Source organism: Oreochromis aureus, linkage group 11 (assembly GCF_013358895.1).
Source record: "Oreochromis aureus strain Israel breed Guangdong linkage group 11, ZZ_aureus, whole genome shotgun sequence".
In the NCBI taxonomy this organism is placed as follows: domain Eukaryota; kingdom Metazoa; phylum Chordata; class Actinopteri; order Cichliformes; family Cichlidae; genus Oreochromis; species Oreochromis aureus.
The window spans coordinates 21135317-21150788 of NC_052952.1; the positions used below are offsets into that span (position 1 = coordinate 21135317).

The following is a 15472-nucleotide window of genomic DNA, read 5'->3' on the forward strand; positions in this document are numbered from 1 at the left end:
AGATGTCCTCACTAAAATATAAAAATGAGTGTGTGTATTTATTGTGGATCAGTTTGGGTGTGGTTTCTCTTCACCTGGGTCTCAGCTCTGCTCATCTTGCAGCCCTTCCAGGGATCCGCTCATCACCTCTGTGTTCATGAAAGCTAATCTGGTTCTCTGACACTCCTCACCTTAAAAGGAAACACTCAAGGACAGTTTAGAGATTGTACAGTTATCTCTTTAGTGTCCCCGGACATTCACCTGCTTGTCCCTTTGAGCATCAGCAGCTTCCTCAAACTGCCACAGCTCTCAACACTCCTTACTTGGTCATATACAATCATGCAAAACCACTTTGTGAGCCAGATATTAACACATAGTCATATGTGTAATCAAGAATCGGCAAGTTTGACATTCACGTGTTTTAATGTAGTGTCCATGCTGACAAGTTAGATAAAAACAAACACATAAAGAGGACGTATAGCACCCAAACCCTCAATGGAATAACTAAATGCACATAAATAAAACCGATTTACAACAAAATCTGCTGATTTCAGTTCAGAGCCAGAAATGTTCTGATCTCGTCTATTTTATACAAATCCAACCTGCTTCAACTCTCGTGTGCGTTGTTATCAAATTTTCTTCAATTCTTAGGTTTTAGTGAAAAATAAAATAATTTTAATTAAGATTATTAATGTGCCAATAAACGAGTCTGTTACATTTCACATAGTGACGTGTGCTTACAGTTCAAAGAACAAAGTGAACGAGATAAAATACCGCCCAACTGTGATAAAAACAACAGAATATTTATCCCCCACAGTATTTACATGAGTCATATATTCCAGCCACGCATGAGCCATACCTGAAAAAAAAAAAAAAACCCAGCAAAACTGCATATTTACACCAACTGCTCCCTGTGCAAACTGAGGAAATGTCATACACCAGACAGAAATGGTCCGGGCAGCAGGTGGCTTCTCCTGTGTCCAAGTCCCTTCGCTTTTTTTATAAGCTGCTCCTTCTTCTTCTTCTTTTATTTTGTAAATGATTAAGTAAAAAGATGTTGCTTCCTCTCCCTTGAGGAGATGTGGATCAGCAATAAACTCACTGATGAGAGGGACAGTGTTTGACGTTGCTGTGAGCTAGGGCACACTCTGAGGCGACAGCGAGGGCTCTTCTTTCTTTTCTGCTTCTGAAGTCGAGTTCATAGCCATGTCTTGTTTTTTCTCTTTCTCCTTCTCTGAATCCTTTGTCCTGAAATGTCAAAGGGAAGAGTTATCCCCACTGATTAATTGCACATACTTCAAAACTTCTCAGACAGTTTTTTTTTTTTTTTTTTAAATGTCAGTGTAGTTTATCCAGAAGAGGTCGCTCCTTGTCCAAAAATACAGCTCAGCCCCGGTAAGGCTCCATTATATGATTAAAAAACAAAAAAAGAAAACTAACAATGATCAAACATGGGTGTTTTAGGAACATATGAGGGTAGGGGATAAATTAGTAGAGTCAAGAGAAAATAAACTAGCAGAGGGGGACATGTAACAAAGGATGCCCACTGGATTTACTGTGTCACTGGCACATGGCAGTACAGCAAGAGTACATTTTTTTCATCACATATTTTGGATATACTAATGACATTTTTTTTTAAAAAATGTATATAAATATCCTTCTATCCCTATCCATTTTTTTTCCCACTTGAATTCAGGGTCACAGGAAGGAGCTGGAGCCTATTGCAGCTGTCATAGGAAAAGAGGTGGAGTAAACAAGCCCCCATTCATTATAAATGTCCTGGCAGTTCATTTAGATGTCGTAACAGAAGCTTTAAGAATCTGTGGATATATATCCCGTCTTTCAGGTTGGCCGTGTCATATCAACTGCCATGTAATACAATAAAAGGCATTCATAGAGTTGCAAAGTTATGGTATAAAAATGTATATTTTTTAAAATTTCATTTCATTCCAGCTTTACTCTGTGTTTGGGAAACATTAAACATGTAATCTAATGTAGTCCAACACAGAAGCTCTGTCAGGTTACTGAAGCAGGTTACTGGGGTTGACAAAATACTATTGACACCTTTCAGTAAAATGCATTTCAGCTCCACTCAGTTCAGTTCAGGTTTATTTATCTAGTGTCAGTTCACAACAGCAGTTGCCTCACGGCGATTTATATCCTAAGGTAAGGGGCCTATCATAATGCAGAGAAAATTCCCAATAATCATATAACTCGCTATGAGCAAATACTTTGGCAACAGTGGGAAGTAAAAAACTTCCCTTAACAGGAAGAACCTCAGGCAGAACCAGGCTCAGGCATCTGCATCTGCTGTGACCGGAGTCTGGTGCATTACTTTGAGCCACAACAGATGTGATAATAATAATGTAGAAAGAAAATGTTAATAAAATCTAATGCATTCAAGATTCATTAAAGTCACTAATGTGAAATTCTTATAGAAGCTGGTGTACTGGATTATATAAAATTTTCAAATCATAAATTGACAAACTTTTTTTCTTTTGTAAATATCGAGAACAAGGACATCATCAGATTCCTTGCTTATCTCACTTTTAATAAGCAGCTCTATTTGCTTCTGAGTGTGTTGTAGAAACACTACTTGGCACAAGAAAAAGAGCCCTTTGAAAGCAAAGAGGCAGGTTTTAAATTGACCTTCAGTTACTTCTATTCGGTCTACTTATGAGGCCAGGATTACACTCCCTTGTAGATGTACACAAAGACAGCTGCAACTTCATGGAATGCATAATTGTTTTTATAATACAGCTTAGTTTGCTTGAAATCTGGTCCAGTCTAGAAAAACATGCACAGTTGGTCCCCTTATAGTTTCTGTGCAGAAATGTCCATGCATTTAGAATAAATCTGAGGGTATGTCCTTGTGTCCCCATGTTGTTACACTGGTTTAAAACAGAAGAGTATTTAAAAATGGAAGGCTATCAACAGATATTCATCTTCCTTCCCATGTAAATTTACAGTTTAAGAGACAGTCCAACACAGTCACATATGTATCCAGTGAGCATTGAACACGTTAGAAGACAGAGGACAGAACTCTAACACCTAAAACTTTAGGATTAAGGACTACTCTTCTTACTAATGACAGATGTTTAAGAAATTCTAACTGTACTCTGGAGGCTTTCTTGGAAGTTAAAATGTCTCACAGTCTTTAGCAGGTACTCTAAGAATGTCTAACTTATGAGGATAAGTTATTGTGAATAGGTGGTTAAAAAAAGAATAAACTACATCTGAGAGGTTGAAGTTAAAGTTTTGAGGTCAGGGGTCATAATTTTGAACAGTGACCTTGGCATGGGAGCAGGCCGGTTATTGTGCAGGACATCCCAGCTAGAGGTAGAGCTGTCACAAGACCAAAAGATAGAATCACATGACAGGAACAGAAGAACAAAACAGAGAGTTATCATTTCAAAGAGGCTGTATGCAAATGTTTTCTTCCCACTGTGCTCTCGTTAGTCTGAGGGACCGGAGATGAGATTTTAATGTAAAGTTTAAAGCAGATTAACAAAATGAAAGCTGATGGTTTCCCAAACTCCTTGAGGGATCTAATGATCCATTTTGGGAAGTGCTGAAGAAAGCAGTGAAGACGTTAGCTCTTTCCCCCATGAAGACAACATTTGACGACTTCCCCTGTACCATCATTGCATCATTGCCCCCTCACCTCCACCACAAACACCCAGTCGTTCTGGAAGAAAGGCCTCAAATATGACAGAAACCGTTCAGCACAAAAAAGAGAAACAGTGGTTACATATAGTCGGCATCCAAGGGGAAAAGAGTTAAATCGCTCACTGGTGGGGCACGGGAAGAGCTTAGACTTTCATTAATCGGTGGTGATCATGAGAGAAGGCAGCGAATTATGAAATAGGCATGTTATTGCAGCAGAGGTCAAAGGATGGGATTATTCCCAGCACTGATCTTAGTGATAATTTTATCTTTTCATTTCTTTGTTTACATTCCTATTAGAGCCCAACCAACACTGGTAATGGTAAAAATGATCATATTTAAGTTAAAACCATCTGACATTGTAACTATATTCACTGAGCTCAGAGCGCTGATCTCAACAGGAAGCTGCACTGTATGTTGGATTGTATTGGATCACACTGAGGTGTGCCTGTAATTTTTAATCCTTTCGAAGCTTCAGTCATTAAAATATCACTCTTTTATAAACAGTCTGTTGTGCACACTTATGTTTTGCGTTTTTACTTGTTGTCTGAAATATATGCAGGTATCAGTTTATCTGTGATAAATCAAAATAAATTCACAGTTTTGTCCATGCCAGGTTACTCGTTGGGCTCTAATTTATGTCTGCTTGTCAGCATACTGTGATTAATGATTTATATGTATTTATTACTATGAGATCACCATTGTTTTCGTTCACAGGGATCGAAAACAGAATGAATGTGTCTATAAGCCGATCCAAGATCTGCGCTGAGGACACCCGACACAGTCAGTGCTAGCCAAAAGCTCTGTCAGTATTCAGGTCAGGTAAACCACCTGTTTACCACGACAGCTTCAAATTGGAGGAGTTTAAAAAATCTGCCAAGAGAAAGGAGTTGGAGTGAGGCGATTCCCCCCAAAGTTTCTACAGGTAAACAGTAAAGTTAAACCAAAAAGAAAAACAGAAAGACCACAATGTGCTTTTGAAAGAGTGGAAAGAAAAACAGCAAAAAGACTATGGAAATGACGAAGCAACGCAGTAAAAACCCCTTACCGTATTGTCTTCACGATGAAGCGAACGATAACCGCCAGGCCTACACAGCCACACATCACTCCTATCACTATGGCTGTTACTTCTCCTGCAGGGATAATCACAGAGACAAACAGGAAAGTAATAAAAAGTGAACAGAAATACGGAAATAAAGCAAGTCAGCGAATTAAAAAAGTGATCCTACAAAAAGTGATAGCAAATATATGCATAAAATTACTGCTAGTCTTACCAGAAGAGAGCTCCTTCCCCGATTCTACAAAGTACAGAATAAATAATCATTTTGTTATTTTTCGTCTCACACGGAGTAACCAATCGGTTTATCTCGACAGTATCTGCTGTTCAGCTCGTAGTGTTATGACATTATGTCCACTCAGTCTTGCTGCCTTTTCCAAGAGTGCTGATATCACGGGCCTTCCAGTTCAGCCACTCATTACAATGAGCATTTTACACAAATTCTTTCTCCTTTGTTTTCGTCTGCCACTCTGTCTCTCTCTTTCACTTCTCTCTCTGTCTCTTTTTCCTCTTCCCTTTTCTCTTGCAATTACAATGGAGACAGTGTTCAGTTTCTAAAAAATCCTTTTCTCTAATAAGCTCGCAAAGAAACACTTTTTCCTTTTCCATCACTTCCCCTTATTCTCTCCCTTTTTCTCTTTAATCATGCCATCCTAAGGTTATTGTCTCTCAAACAAAGTCACCGGCAATCATTAGTATTCCCACATTTCTCCTCACTTTTCACGCTTTCCATGCATTGTACTAATTGCTTGCATTGCTCTACATGGCCACCCACTGACTTTATTGCACTCATTGTTCTTTGTATCATGAGCAGCAGATTGGCATTACAATCACAGTGTAGAAGGGCTAAAGTGGGGTAACACTTCAAAGCAGACTGGCTGCGACCTGTCCCAAATCTGCATTTCTTCAGTCTGAAAGGCTAAAAAGAATATTCTGGTAATATTCTAAACTAACCAAGTACCATTTTTCTAAGTGCTTATATGCACATAAGTGACTTCCTGTGCACCACAGCAACATTAAAGAGAGAATTTCATGTCTCTTTTAATTATCTGGTTGTAGTTACTCTGTCTGACCTGCAGAAAAAGAGGTGAAGATGACTCTGTGGTTGAGTGGCTGTGTTGCACGGTAGTTGTCCTGCAGCAGCATCCTGTATGGTTCTTCAGCTTTACTGGAGTAAAGAAGTTTCTCCAACTTCAGCAGCTGGAGTGGAGAGATAAAAAGGAGAAGAAGAGCAGTTACACAGAGTTCTAGACCGCACGTGGAAAGCAAGTTTATATCTATCTGGTAGAATAAAAGCTGTCAGCTATAGTGTAGTGCTGAAAGTTAAGTCAAAGTCACAAAAACAATCCAAGTTTACGCTTTCTGTTACAAATAAAGAAAATATAACACTGCTGGAGTAGGACAGGATTTTCTGGACCATATGCAGGCAGCTCCTTGGCCAGTATTTAGTGCTGATATGTCTGACTGGGACATGTTGGGTTGATGTTCTCATCAGAGACAGCTACAACCAATGAGCACTGCACAGCTGCAGGATGCACTCATCACATCCACAGGAAGCTATAACATGTCTAAACAGGTAAATATGTTGTTGGTAAGATAATGTTTTATTATCTCAAAATGATAATAAGTGCTGTGAGATAATTCATTACATATATTTATCATGATAACAAATAATACATTTCACTTTGATTTTAAAGTAAAAATAGGATTAATGTTGTATTCAATATGCTCAATTGACCTGTTTCATATTAGTGAGAAAAAACATTACTAGCTGAGCACGATAAAAAAAAAATGAGGCAAGTTTGTCCTTTTTTTGCACTGTTTAGATGAGATTCTTGGTGCGCAGACCTGGGCTACTGAGATTTGAACCCTTTCATGGAAAAGGGTCCAGATAACACTCTGGTGGCATGGCGGTGTTGTCAGGGAGCCGTTGTATCGATAGTATCGCCCAAGATCCTCGGGAAGCAAAGACTGGACGTCAAAGGCTGGGATGAACGCTTTCTGGTCTGATTATGGATGAAAGGAGAAGAAGAAATCTGTAAATACCCAAAGCAACACGTTTTTTTATCCTCTTAAAACTTAACTGCTTTTAATTTAAAACATTTTGTTACAGTTACAAACAGAGCTGAAAAGAACTGATTTATGTTTAATTACTGAAAATTATTAAATGTGAGATCACTTAAAAGAAAACAAATACTGTAAATGATTAAATGTAAAGAAACTGTGAAACAATAACGTGGTTTAAAAAATTCGTAGGAGGATCCAGCTGAAAATGGACCCCAGCCTAAAACTTGACTCACGTGTCAATACTGTGGTTGAGTCCACCTTCTTTCATTCAAGGCAGCTGTCAAAAATTAAGCCCATCCTATCTAGATGCCACCTAAAGACACTGATCCATGCATTAATCACCTCTCGCCTGGATTTCTGAAATCCTCTTTGGATTGGAATTAGCCAGGCCTCCCTCTCACGTCTACAGCTGGTACAAAATGCTGCTGCACAATTTTTAACTGGTACAAGCAAACAAGAGCACATAATCCCAGTTTTAGCATCCCTTCACTGACTTCCTGTTCAGTTTCGATCCATTGTAAAATTATTTTATTTGTTTTTAAGTCTCTTATGGTCTTGCCCCTTGTTATTTATCTGAGCTGCTTCACCCTTACATGCTATCATTTGCTCTTAGATCAGCTAACCAGGTGTTTTTGACTCTCCCGAAGACATTTTATAAATCCAGAGGAGACAGAGCCTTTGCAGCCTTTGCTCCTAAATGTGGAATGAGCTATAGCTGGAGGCCAGGCAGGCTCCATCTCTCGCTGTTTTTAAAACTCGTTTAAAAACACACTTTTTCTCCTTGGCTTTGACCCAGTGTGAGTTTCTGTCTTTTACCCTTGTATGCACCTGTACTATTTCCTACTATTTCCTATGTATTAACTTATAGCTGATTTATTGTGTTATTTTTGTTCTCTTATTTTTTGTAAAGCACTTTGGTTTGCTGGGTTTTTTTTGTTTTAAAGTGCTTTAGGAATAAAGTGGAAGAAGACTTACCTGCATGTCTGATGCGACTCAGGTAGTTGAGGATGTTGTTAAACGCTGGGTTTGTCTCCTCACCTGTCTGGGAAAAGTTAGGCTTAAATGATCACTAAAATGCTCAAAATATTCCAGCTAATGAGGGTAAGATTTACACCTATTACTTTTTTTTATGATTATATGGATAGCTGCTCTGTGACAAAATTGTTTCATTACCACAATGAGAATTCCTAAAACAGCCAAACCGTCTTTCTGGGTCATCGCTGCAGACATGTTTGGGTAGAGCTCAGAGTTGTAGTGCACCACATGGAGCTGGAGGGAGTAGGAGGACATGCAGTATTTTAGAAAATTCACTCTGACGAGGAAGAAGGCGGTGAAGAGAGGCTTGGGTTTAAAACAGAGACTGACAGAAGGAAAAAGCTGGATGTAAACTCAGTTTTCTGTCCTGAAAAGCACTGAAATGTCTCATTATGCAGTAAAAGCCCAAATGCCAAGTTCATTTTTTCCATCCATCCATCCATTCGCTTCCGCTTATCCTTTCCAGGGTCGCGGGGGGCGCTGGAGCCTATCCCAGCTGTCATAGGGCGAGAGGCGGGGTACACCCTGGACAGGTCGCCAGTCTGTCGCAGGGCCAACACACAGGGACAGACAACCATTCACGCTCACATTCACTCACACATTCACACCTAGTGACAATTTGGATTATCCAATTAACCTATCCCCTCAAACTGCATGTCTTTGGACATTTTTTAATAATGATAATTGTCCTCTTCTTAGAGGCGTATCTATATTCTGGCATATCTGGACAGTGACAGATAGACAGGAACGGTGGCGCAGAGTTAGCTCACCTTCATCCTTACTCCACTCTTTCTAAATTTTATTCAGTCACCTACTCATGTCTTTCTCTCTTTTTATTCCTGCATTTTCTTAATTTTTTTAAATTAACAGTAAAGCAACGCAAATGTTTCTTGGATGCCCCCCCACCCCCACCCCCCCTTAGCCTCTCGTCAGTGGGCTGTTTCATTATCACAGTAAACCAAATTAAATCAACAAAAAAAGTGACACAAAGATTTAAATATAGAACATAAAAAGATCTTTAAATATACCGATGCAATTCTAAAAGTAAATAATTGTATTTGTTAAAATAATATTTATCTTTATAGGAGGGTATATTATATATTTGTTATTAATATGTTATATTTAAACAAATATTTATATAATCTTAATCATTTTTTAGCTAAAAAATGAAAAACACAATGAAAAATAGTTTATCAGAGAATATAAAAGGTCTCTCATTTAATTGTGTCCATTTTTAGTTAAATGTTTACTGCATTTACTGCATGTGCCAAAGATAAATAGATGCATATTTAGAAAGAGAGTTTTGGGTTTTTTTTTACTTTTGATAGAAAAATAACTGACTGCTAATTCTCAAATGTTTTTCTATCAATCTTTGTCTGTTCTTTGACTATTACTTAATTAAAAAGTAATAGTTGTAGCACAGCCGTTTTACAAAATAGTTTTAGGCACACGAGAGGAAGCGATGAATTTCTTTGTGACTATTTCCTGCTGCAGATTCACACATTTACTGCTGTAATTGTTGATACATATTGTGTGTAGTCACATATTTGTAACAGTCTGGGAAAAAAAACCCTAACAACCAAGAAATCTACCTGCCGTCATGCTGCCACAGAATTTGGTGTGACATGCACATTGCTTTATTGTGCATGTCACACAGATAATGGCAGATTCTAAAAAAACCTTTTTACACAAGTGTGTCTTACATACATGTTAAATCAGCTGAAAATTCCTTTTATATTTATAAATTTATACTCACTTTCAGGTTAATAATAAAAAACGTTCTCTTTATATTTCTCTTTTATATTTGTAAAAATATTTCTCTTTATATTTATAAATGAATGAATAAACATCTTTATACTGGTCCTTGATGTTTATTCATTCATTTATTTATTATTATTATTTTTATATTACAAATCTGTTTAGTCCATGCGATGTTAAGTGACACATCATGTGTTGTGGGTGAGTTTCATATTTACTTTAACTGTATGTGTGGTTACAGGTAGTTAACAGTCAGATGTGTTTAAATGTACCTCTGCATCTGCACTCAGTCCGTTAATGGTGTGTTCACTGCCTCCGGGACTTGGGCCGTCATTGCCCCAGTGGAGGTGCATTTGTACGGCTGTAAAGAGCCACGGCAGCCCCCCGAGTCCCATCCATTCTGGCAGTTCAATCACCACTGATGGAGAAATAAACAACACTGGTGACTTGTTTCTAGGAAAGCGTATAACGAGAATCTGCAATTTCAAAAGTGGATATAAAAATAGAAAGTTGCAAGTCATCTCTTATTAATCTCCTAAAGCAATTAATGAGCTATAAATGTTCGCTGACCACATCTGACAAACAGGCAGACCATAAAAGTGGAACGGGAAATGAGCCGGCTGCCATAGTTACCTGTGTGTCCGTTATTGTACATAGTGAAGGGCTGGTTGCCGTACTGGCTGTAGCCCAGTGGAGTCACAGGGATCAAACTGGGGTCGTATTTAGCCTGGGTGGTTATCACATCAACCGGAGACTGTGAGGTACCACCACAATCTGGGAAATACTCTGACCACTCACTCTGGCCCACTAAGCCTTTGACAGAGGAAAGACAGTTACACTGATGTCATTCAATCACACAGCTCACTGGCTCAGTGAAAAGCTTCTATTGATGTATCTCTAATTATGCAGAACAATTATTCCTCTATGTGCTCTTTAGGTTCACAGGCTCATGGCAAAAACATGCACACATCCAAATATTTATGTGCCTTTGATAAAAGCCAGCACTGCTGACAGTGCAGGACGATCCTGAACCAGTTTTGTTAAAACAGTCTAAATAACTGTTTGTTCAGAGAGACATTTCTATTTCTATTGTATTGAATTAACTCTACTGTCAAACACACTTTCAAGAAAAAAAAAAGGCTGAAAAATACAAACATGCGGGGAAATGGATCTAAACAATGAATCAAAGAAATCAGCACAGCATTAATTTTTATTAACCAGAGCAGTGGATCAACTGCTTAATCAATGTTGGCTGTCACCTGATCATCACGTGATGTAATCTAACCCGACTTTGAATGTCTGGTAATATTTACTTGTCCCAATATATTTATTTATCACTCATTTAACATTACGTAGTTGTTTAATTAACATAAATAATAGTAGCACAGCGTCTTTTTTCTTATTTTGCATGACCACATTAACCATGTTGGGCTATTACTTGTCAGACTCCTCATAAATAAGTGTGGGCATGATCTCATATTGAATGAGGAACGAGTGAGGAGTTAGAAAGACTTGTTTTTAGTTTTTCGGACACTTAAACTTTTGCTTTGTGTGTGTTTCTTAGTGTTAGTGTTGGTTCTTGTAGTATGAATAATGTTATTCTAGTGATGCTAGTGCCTCGTAACATAAACATATTAATACACAGGTTACTGAGGGGCTACTCTGTTTATTACTTAGTAGATATAAAATATCACCATTAAAAAACACAAAAGCAGTAATATGTGTTTTCTGATTGCTAATGAAGACCTGATAAGTTTTGATGATATTTCCTACTAAACAGCTAGTTAATGCAGATATCTGTGGTCAAAGAGACACAAAACATAAATAAACCATGTACAATAGATGTGCAATGATAGATAAGATTATAAAAGTACTTCTAATTTAACATTAAGTGCATTATGATTCTTGATGAGAGTCCATTTTTTCATAAAATCTAGTGTTTTTTTAAAAACATAAATACTACATTTGTAATATGAGTAAATTCTTACAGCTATGTAAAAAAAACACGTTAAAATTGCTTTTTTTCACAGTTATATAAAATGTGATGGTTAAATTTGGATGGTTAACACAGATGATGGTAAATTCTGGAAAAACCTTTCTTTCGGCACTGATAATTAATGACTTGATTATTGAATGACAATATCAGTATTTTAATATAATTTTAACCCGATGAGCATGAAAAACAAAGTATTAGTGTGTATAGAAATTATATTTTCCTGTGCATTTTTATAATCATCTGTACACAGATTCAGATATTTTTGCTGGCTGCCATAGGAAATTACTATGAAATGTTGGTCCCCTGCTCAAATAATATCTAATATCTGTTAATGTATAAAAAAAATTAATTATTTTTAAAGAATTTAATGGAAAGATGGACAGAGCAATGCTGAGAAAGAAACTGAGGGAGAGGAGGGTAGTTGAGGCCTGGGTTCACTGAATTAAAAAGAGACTGGTCTATTCTATTGCACGATAAAAGAAACTTCGAAAAGAGGAAAGAGAAAGAGCGACATGTGAGTCAAAGAACCTGAATTTCAATTGCAAAGCGAGGAATGCTTTAGAAAACAGGCACACCACTGACACCTTTTACGCACAAAAATGCGAGGACTGTCATGTTATTTGCGGCTGCAGGTTCACTGGTTCTGTGTTTAAAAGCACATTAAACCTCTGCAAAACCAACACTTCCTCTGCATAAACACAGCAAATTCAGAAGGCTTTCTTTTCACTCAAACACACAGAAATTGAGGAATTGAGGAGGGGACTTGACATTAATTATGTAAACGCATACCACATGTCCACTCCCACTGCTTTCTCCATGTCTCCATGTAACCCCCACCTTGCCCTCTCTAATCTGCCAAATGCCCACTGCCCCTCACTAGCTACTCTTCACAGCAAAGAACTTCAAAGTCTCGCAGCCCCCTAACTGGTTGTCATGGAGGTCTCCATGGTGACTGCAGGCGAAAATTATGACCCCCATGCACCCACCCTACCTCTCAAAGCATGCTGCAACCGGCCTGAATGCAGCTAAAAACAAAGACACATTGAGAGGCATGATGAGGAGATCACCGACTTTCCCTCAAATCTCTCTAAACTCCTGTGAAAAGACGAATCTCTGACATCAAGTGATTCTCCACTTCACAACCTTGTGCTTAATAAAACTGACTTTCTGCATTAACAAACAGAGCGTATGCACTACAACACAATCTTACAGTCGTCTGCCTCTGTATCCAGTATAATAAGACCTAAACACATGTATATACACCATCTGCCTCCTGGTACAGACTCTAAAGTTTGCTGTGTATTCTGCATGTACTGTATATCAGTGCTGCTCTCCTGAATACATGCAGAGGGTGCTAATCTGTGCGCCCCATTCATTCCCACAATGTCTTTGTCTGCAGCATAGGCAGCCAGTGTGCCTCAACAACACAATAAACACATAGGATATTGTGCGCTGCAACAATACACCGTGCGATTTGCTTTGCTTTAGCTTCATCCCGTCCCATCTCCCTCCCTGTCCAACACACTCATCCTCGTGCACCTGCCTCTCTCCCAGTCAGCCTCTCTCTCAGGCATTTCTAGCTTTCTTCCTTTCTACCGGCCTCCACCCACCCCTTCATCATCTCTGTGTGGCTGCTGCCCTCATGCCAGTTTGCTGAACTGTAACTAATACAGAGAAGAGGAAAAACAGAGGGAGAAAGGGTGGAAGATATGGGAGGGGAAGACCTAAATCCTACCCCAGTTACAGAAGCTTTTACCAGAATTTTAACATTTTAGAGATCCAGATTTAACACGTGCAGCCAAGAAGGTGAAAAGCCTGCTTAGTTGTTTCATGCAAAACTTGTCCAACTCTTTGATGTCATCAGATTAGATTGCGTAGTGGATTACGCATTACACTGGACGAAATGTCTCTATTTGTTTTCAGGTCATTACAAAACTGACTTCAGGACTTTGCTCCTTATTTGTAAAGTGCTAAAAAAAACAATTGCCCCAGATATCTAACATACTCCCATAAATCTAGACAATGTTATGCTAACTATCACTCAATAAAAGAATCTTTTTTAATGAGCTACACTGGGAACTTGAACTTACCAGTGTAGGTCCAGGTGATTTCCTCTGAAAAAAACAAAAACAAACAAAAGAGAAAAAACTCCTAAAATTTCTGTTTTGGTTAAACCAAATAGAAAAATTCACTTTGGGAAAAAAGCCATAAGATAAAAGATAGATCAGGAAATTACTACTTTTCTTCTACTAAGGCTCACACTGGAAAACCCAAACCATCAAATACCAGAATCAAAGCAGAAAAATCTCACATGATGCCTTTTATTATGTTAATTGAGACCTTACCAGGAGCAAGGGCAGCCGTCCACTGGAAAAAGAGAAGTATTAAAAGCATAAAAAGACCCAAAGTGTCCATGTTATCCTGCTTTGCCCATACACAGAAGTGAATAAGGGCACACTGAGAGATGAGGAACAAGTGAGCGAGAGAGAGAGAAAGAGAGGAGAGAAAGTGACGGGCTCCAGCAATCCCACCTGCCACAGCTCTGTTTAACAGCCAGAGTGTTGATGTCACATGCTGAATCCACTCAGGCACACAGTGCACTGGTCTCAGCAAGAGAGAGATGGACAGAAAGTATGAAAGAAGAGAAAACGAGGAAATCAGGGGCGAGACAAGGGCCGGTTAAGGGATAAGTCAGTGAGAATTCATTCAGAGTTGGAGGTGGAAAAAGACAAAAAGAAGCTACAGGATGGAGGCAACGGGGTAAAAAAAAAATACACAAAATAATGAAAGACCTAATTGATTAGGGCAGAGGAGAAATGGAAATGTGTGAAGGAAAAAAAGATGTCTGCTGTGTTAAACCTAAGTTTTTTGGTAGGAAGAACTCCTGTGAGTTGAATTTGATTTCTCTGACCTTATTATTAATTTTCTAAATGTTGCACATGACTGAAACTGAGAAAAAAATTGTAATAGGATCCATTACTCTTTTGTTAGGAGTTCAGCTGAAGACTGATCTTTCTGATTTTTCTTTTTTGGACTGTTTGATTAGAAGTCCTTAAATGCTAAATATAACTATGTTATTTACTTTTATACACTGTACATTGGATTATTGTGTTATTAACTGAGAGTTCTGTGAGTATAGTACAAGCACTCCATTGTACAGGTCCTATACTGCTGATAATAAAATTGAGATTGTACACTGAACCACTGCATTAGCAAAAGCCTATTTTAAATAAATGAGTCTAATATGTTGGCTTAACTCTCTACTTACATATGTAGTCTTTATTTTCAGGACTAAAAAAACATATGCACACTAGATACTTATTCTGTGTTTTGCATGAGATGGATCAGTACCGCACACATACAATAATATGAATATAACATCAAATGTAATCGGGATGGAAGTAAATAATCCACACTCAGTTTATTGATTACTTCCTATTAGCTTTGTAATTTTAATTTTTTTTTGTTTTGTTTTGGGTTTTTGGGGGATTTTTTTTACTTCCACTCGACTTTAGGAGAGACTTATTACAAATGCAAATGTTTGAGATTTATATAGAGCTTTCCTAGTGTTACTGACTACTTAAGTCATTTAACCACACCTTCTGTGTGCACGCTTCTGTATGAACTAGTATTTTATCCTACGCCACATACAGGGGCAATTTAGAATCAACAGTGAGCTGAACACGCATGTCTATGGTCTGTGAGAAAAAGCTAGAGTTCTTTGTGGATCCTGAAGAACTTCCTCTGGCATCATTAGTCAAGATGTAAACTCACTGAACAGCTGATTTGAACATGTAAAATTCACCAGAGGCCTGATAATCACGTTTCTACTTAGCACATCTAACCAAACATTAAACTGGTTTTACTACTGAAACTTGTGAAGATTCTGATGTATTTAGTTACAGAACCTTAAT

At 38.1% G+C, this 15472-nt stretch overlaps 1 protein-coding gene across 2 annotated transcripts; it reads right to left on the bottom strand.

Moving 5' to 3' along the window:
- Positions 1–383: 383 nt before the first annotated feature.
- Positions 384–14064, bottom strand: ca14 (carbonic anhydrase XIV). 2 transcript variants are annotated; one of them, XM_031740992.2, is made up of 12 exons: positions 13904–14064; positions 13649–13672; positions 10196–10375; positions 9835–9980; positions 7943–8038; positions 7745–7811; positions 6551–6708; positions 5776–5902; positions 4920–4943; positions 4694–4778; positions 3271–3324; positions 384–1227 (listed from the first exon to the last, which is right to left on the bottom strand). In XM_031740992.2, exons 1-12 carry the CDS (start codon positions 13971–13973, stop codon positions 1116–1118), a joined length of 1143 nt encoding a protein of 380 aa, XP_031596852.1. In that variant the 5' UTR covers positions 13974–14064; the 3' UTR covers positions 384–1115. The 2 variants fall into 2 exon arrangements, with proteins under 2 accessions (XP_031596852.1, XP_031596860.1); XM_031741000.2 differs by lacking the exon at positions 3271–3324.
- Positions 14065–15472: the final 1408 nt, after the last annotated feature.

Excerpts from the sequence above, each read along its gene's own strand:
- ca14 (XM_031740992.2), bottom strand. The coding sequence starts at position 13,973 with ATGGACACTTTGGGTCTTTTTATGCTTTTAATACTTCTCTTTTTCCAG. Across the intron at positions 8,039-9,834 it reads GACTGAGTGCAGATGCAGAG|CTCCATGTGGTGCACTACAA; the intron begins GTACATTTAAAC and ends TACTCCCTCCAG. Across the intron at positions 5,903-6,550 it reads TTCAAATCTCAGTAGCCCAG|CTGCTGAAGTTGGAGAAACT; the intron begins GTCTGCGCACCA and ends TCTCCACTCCAG.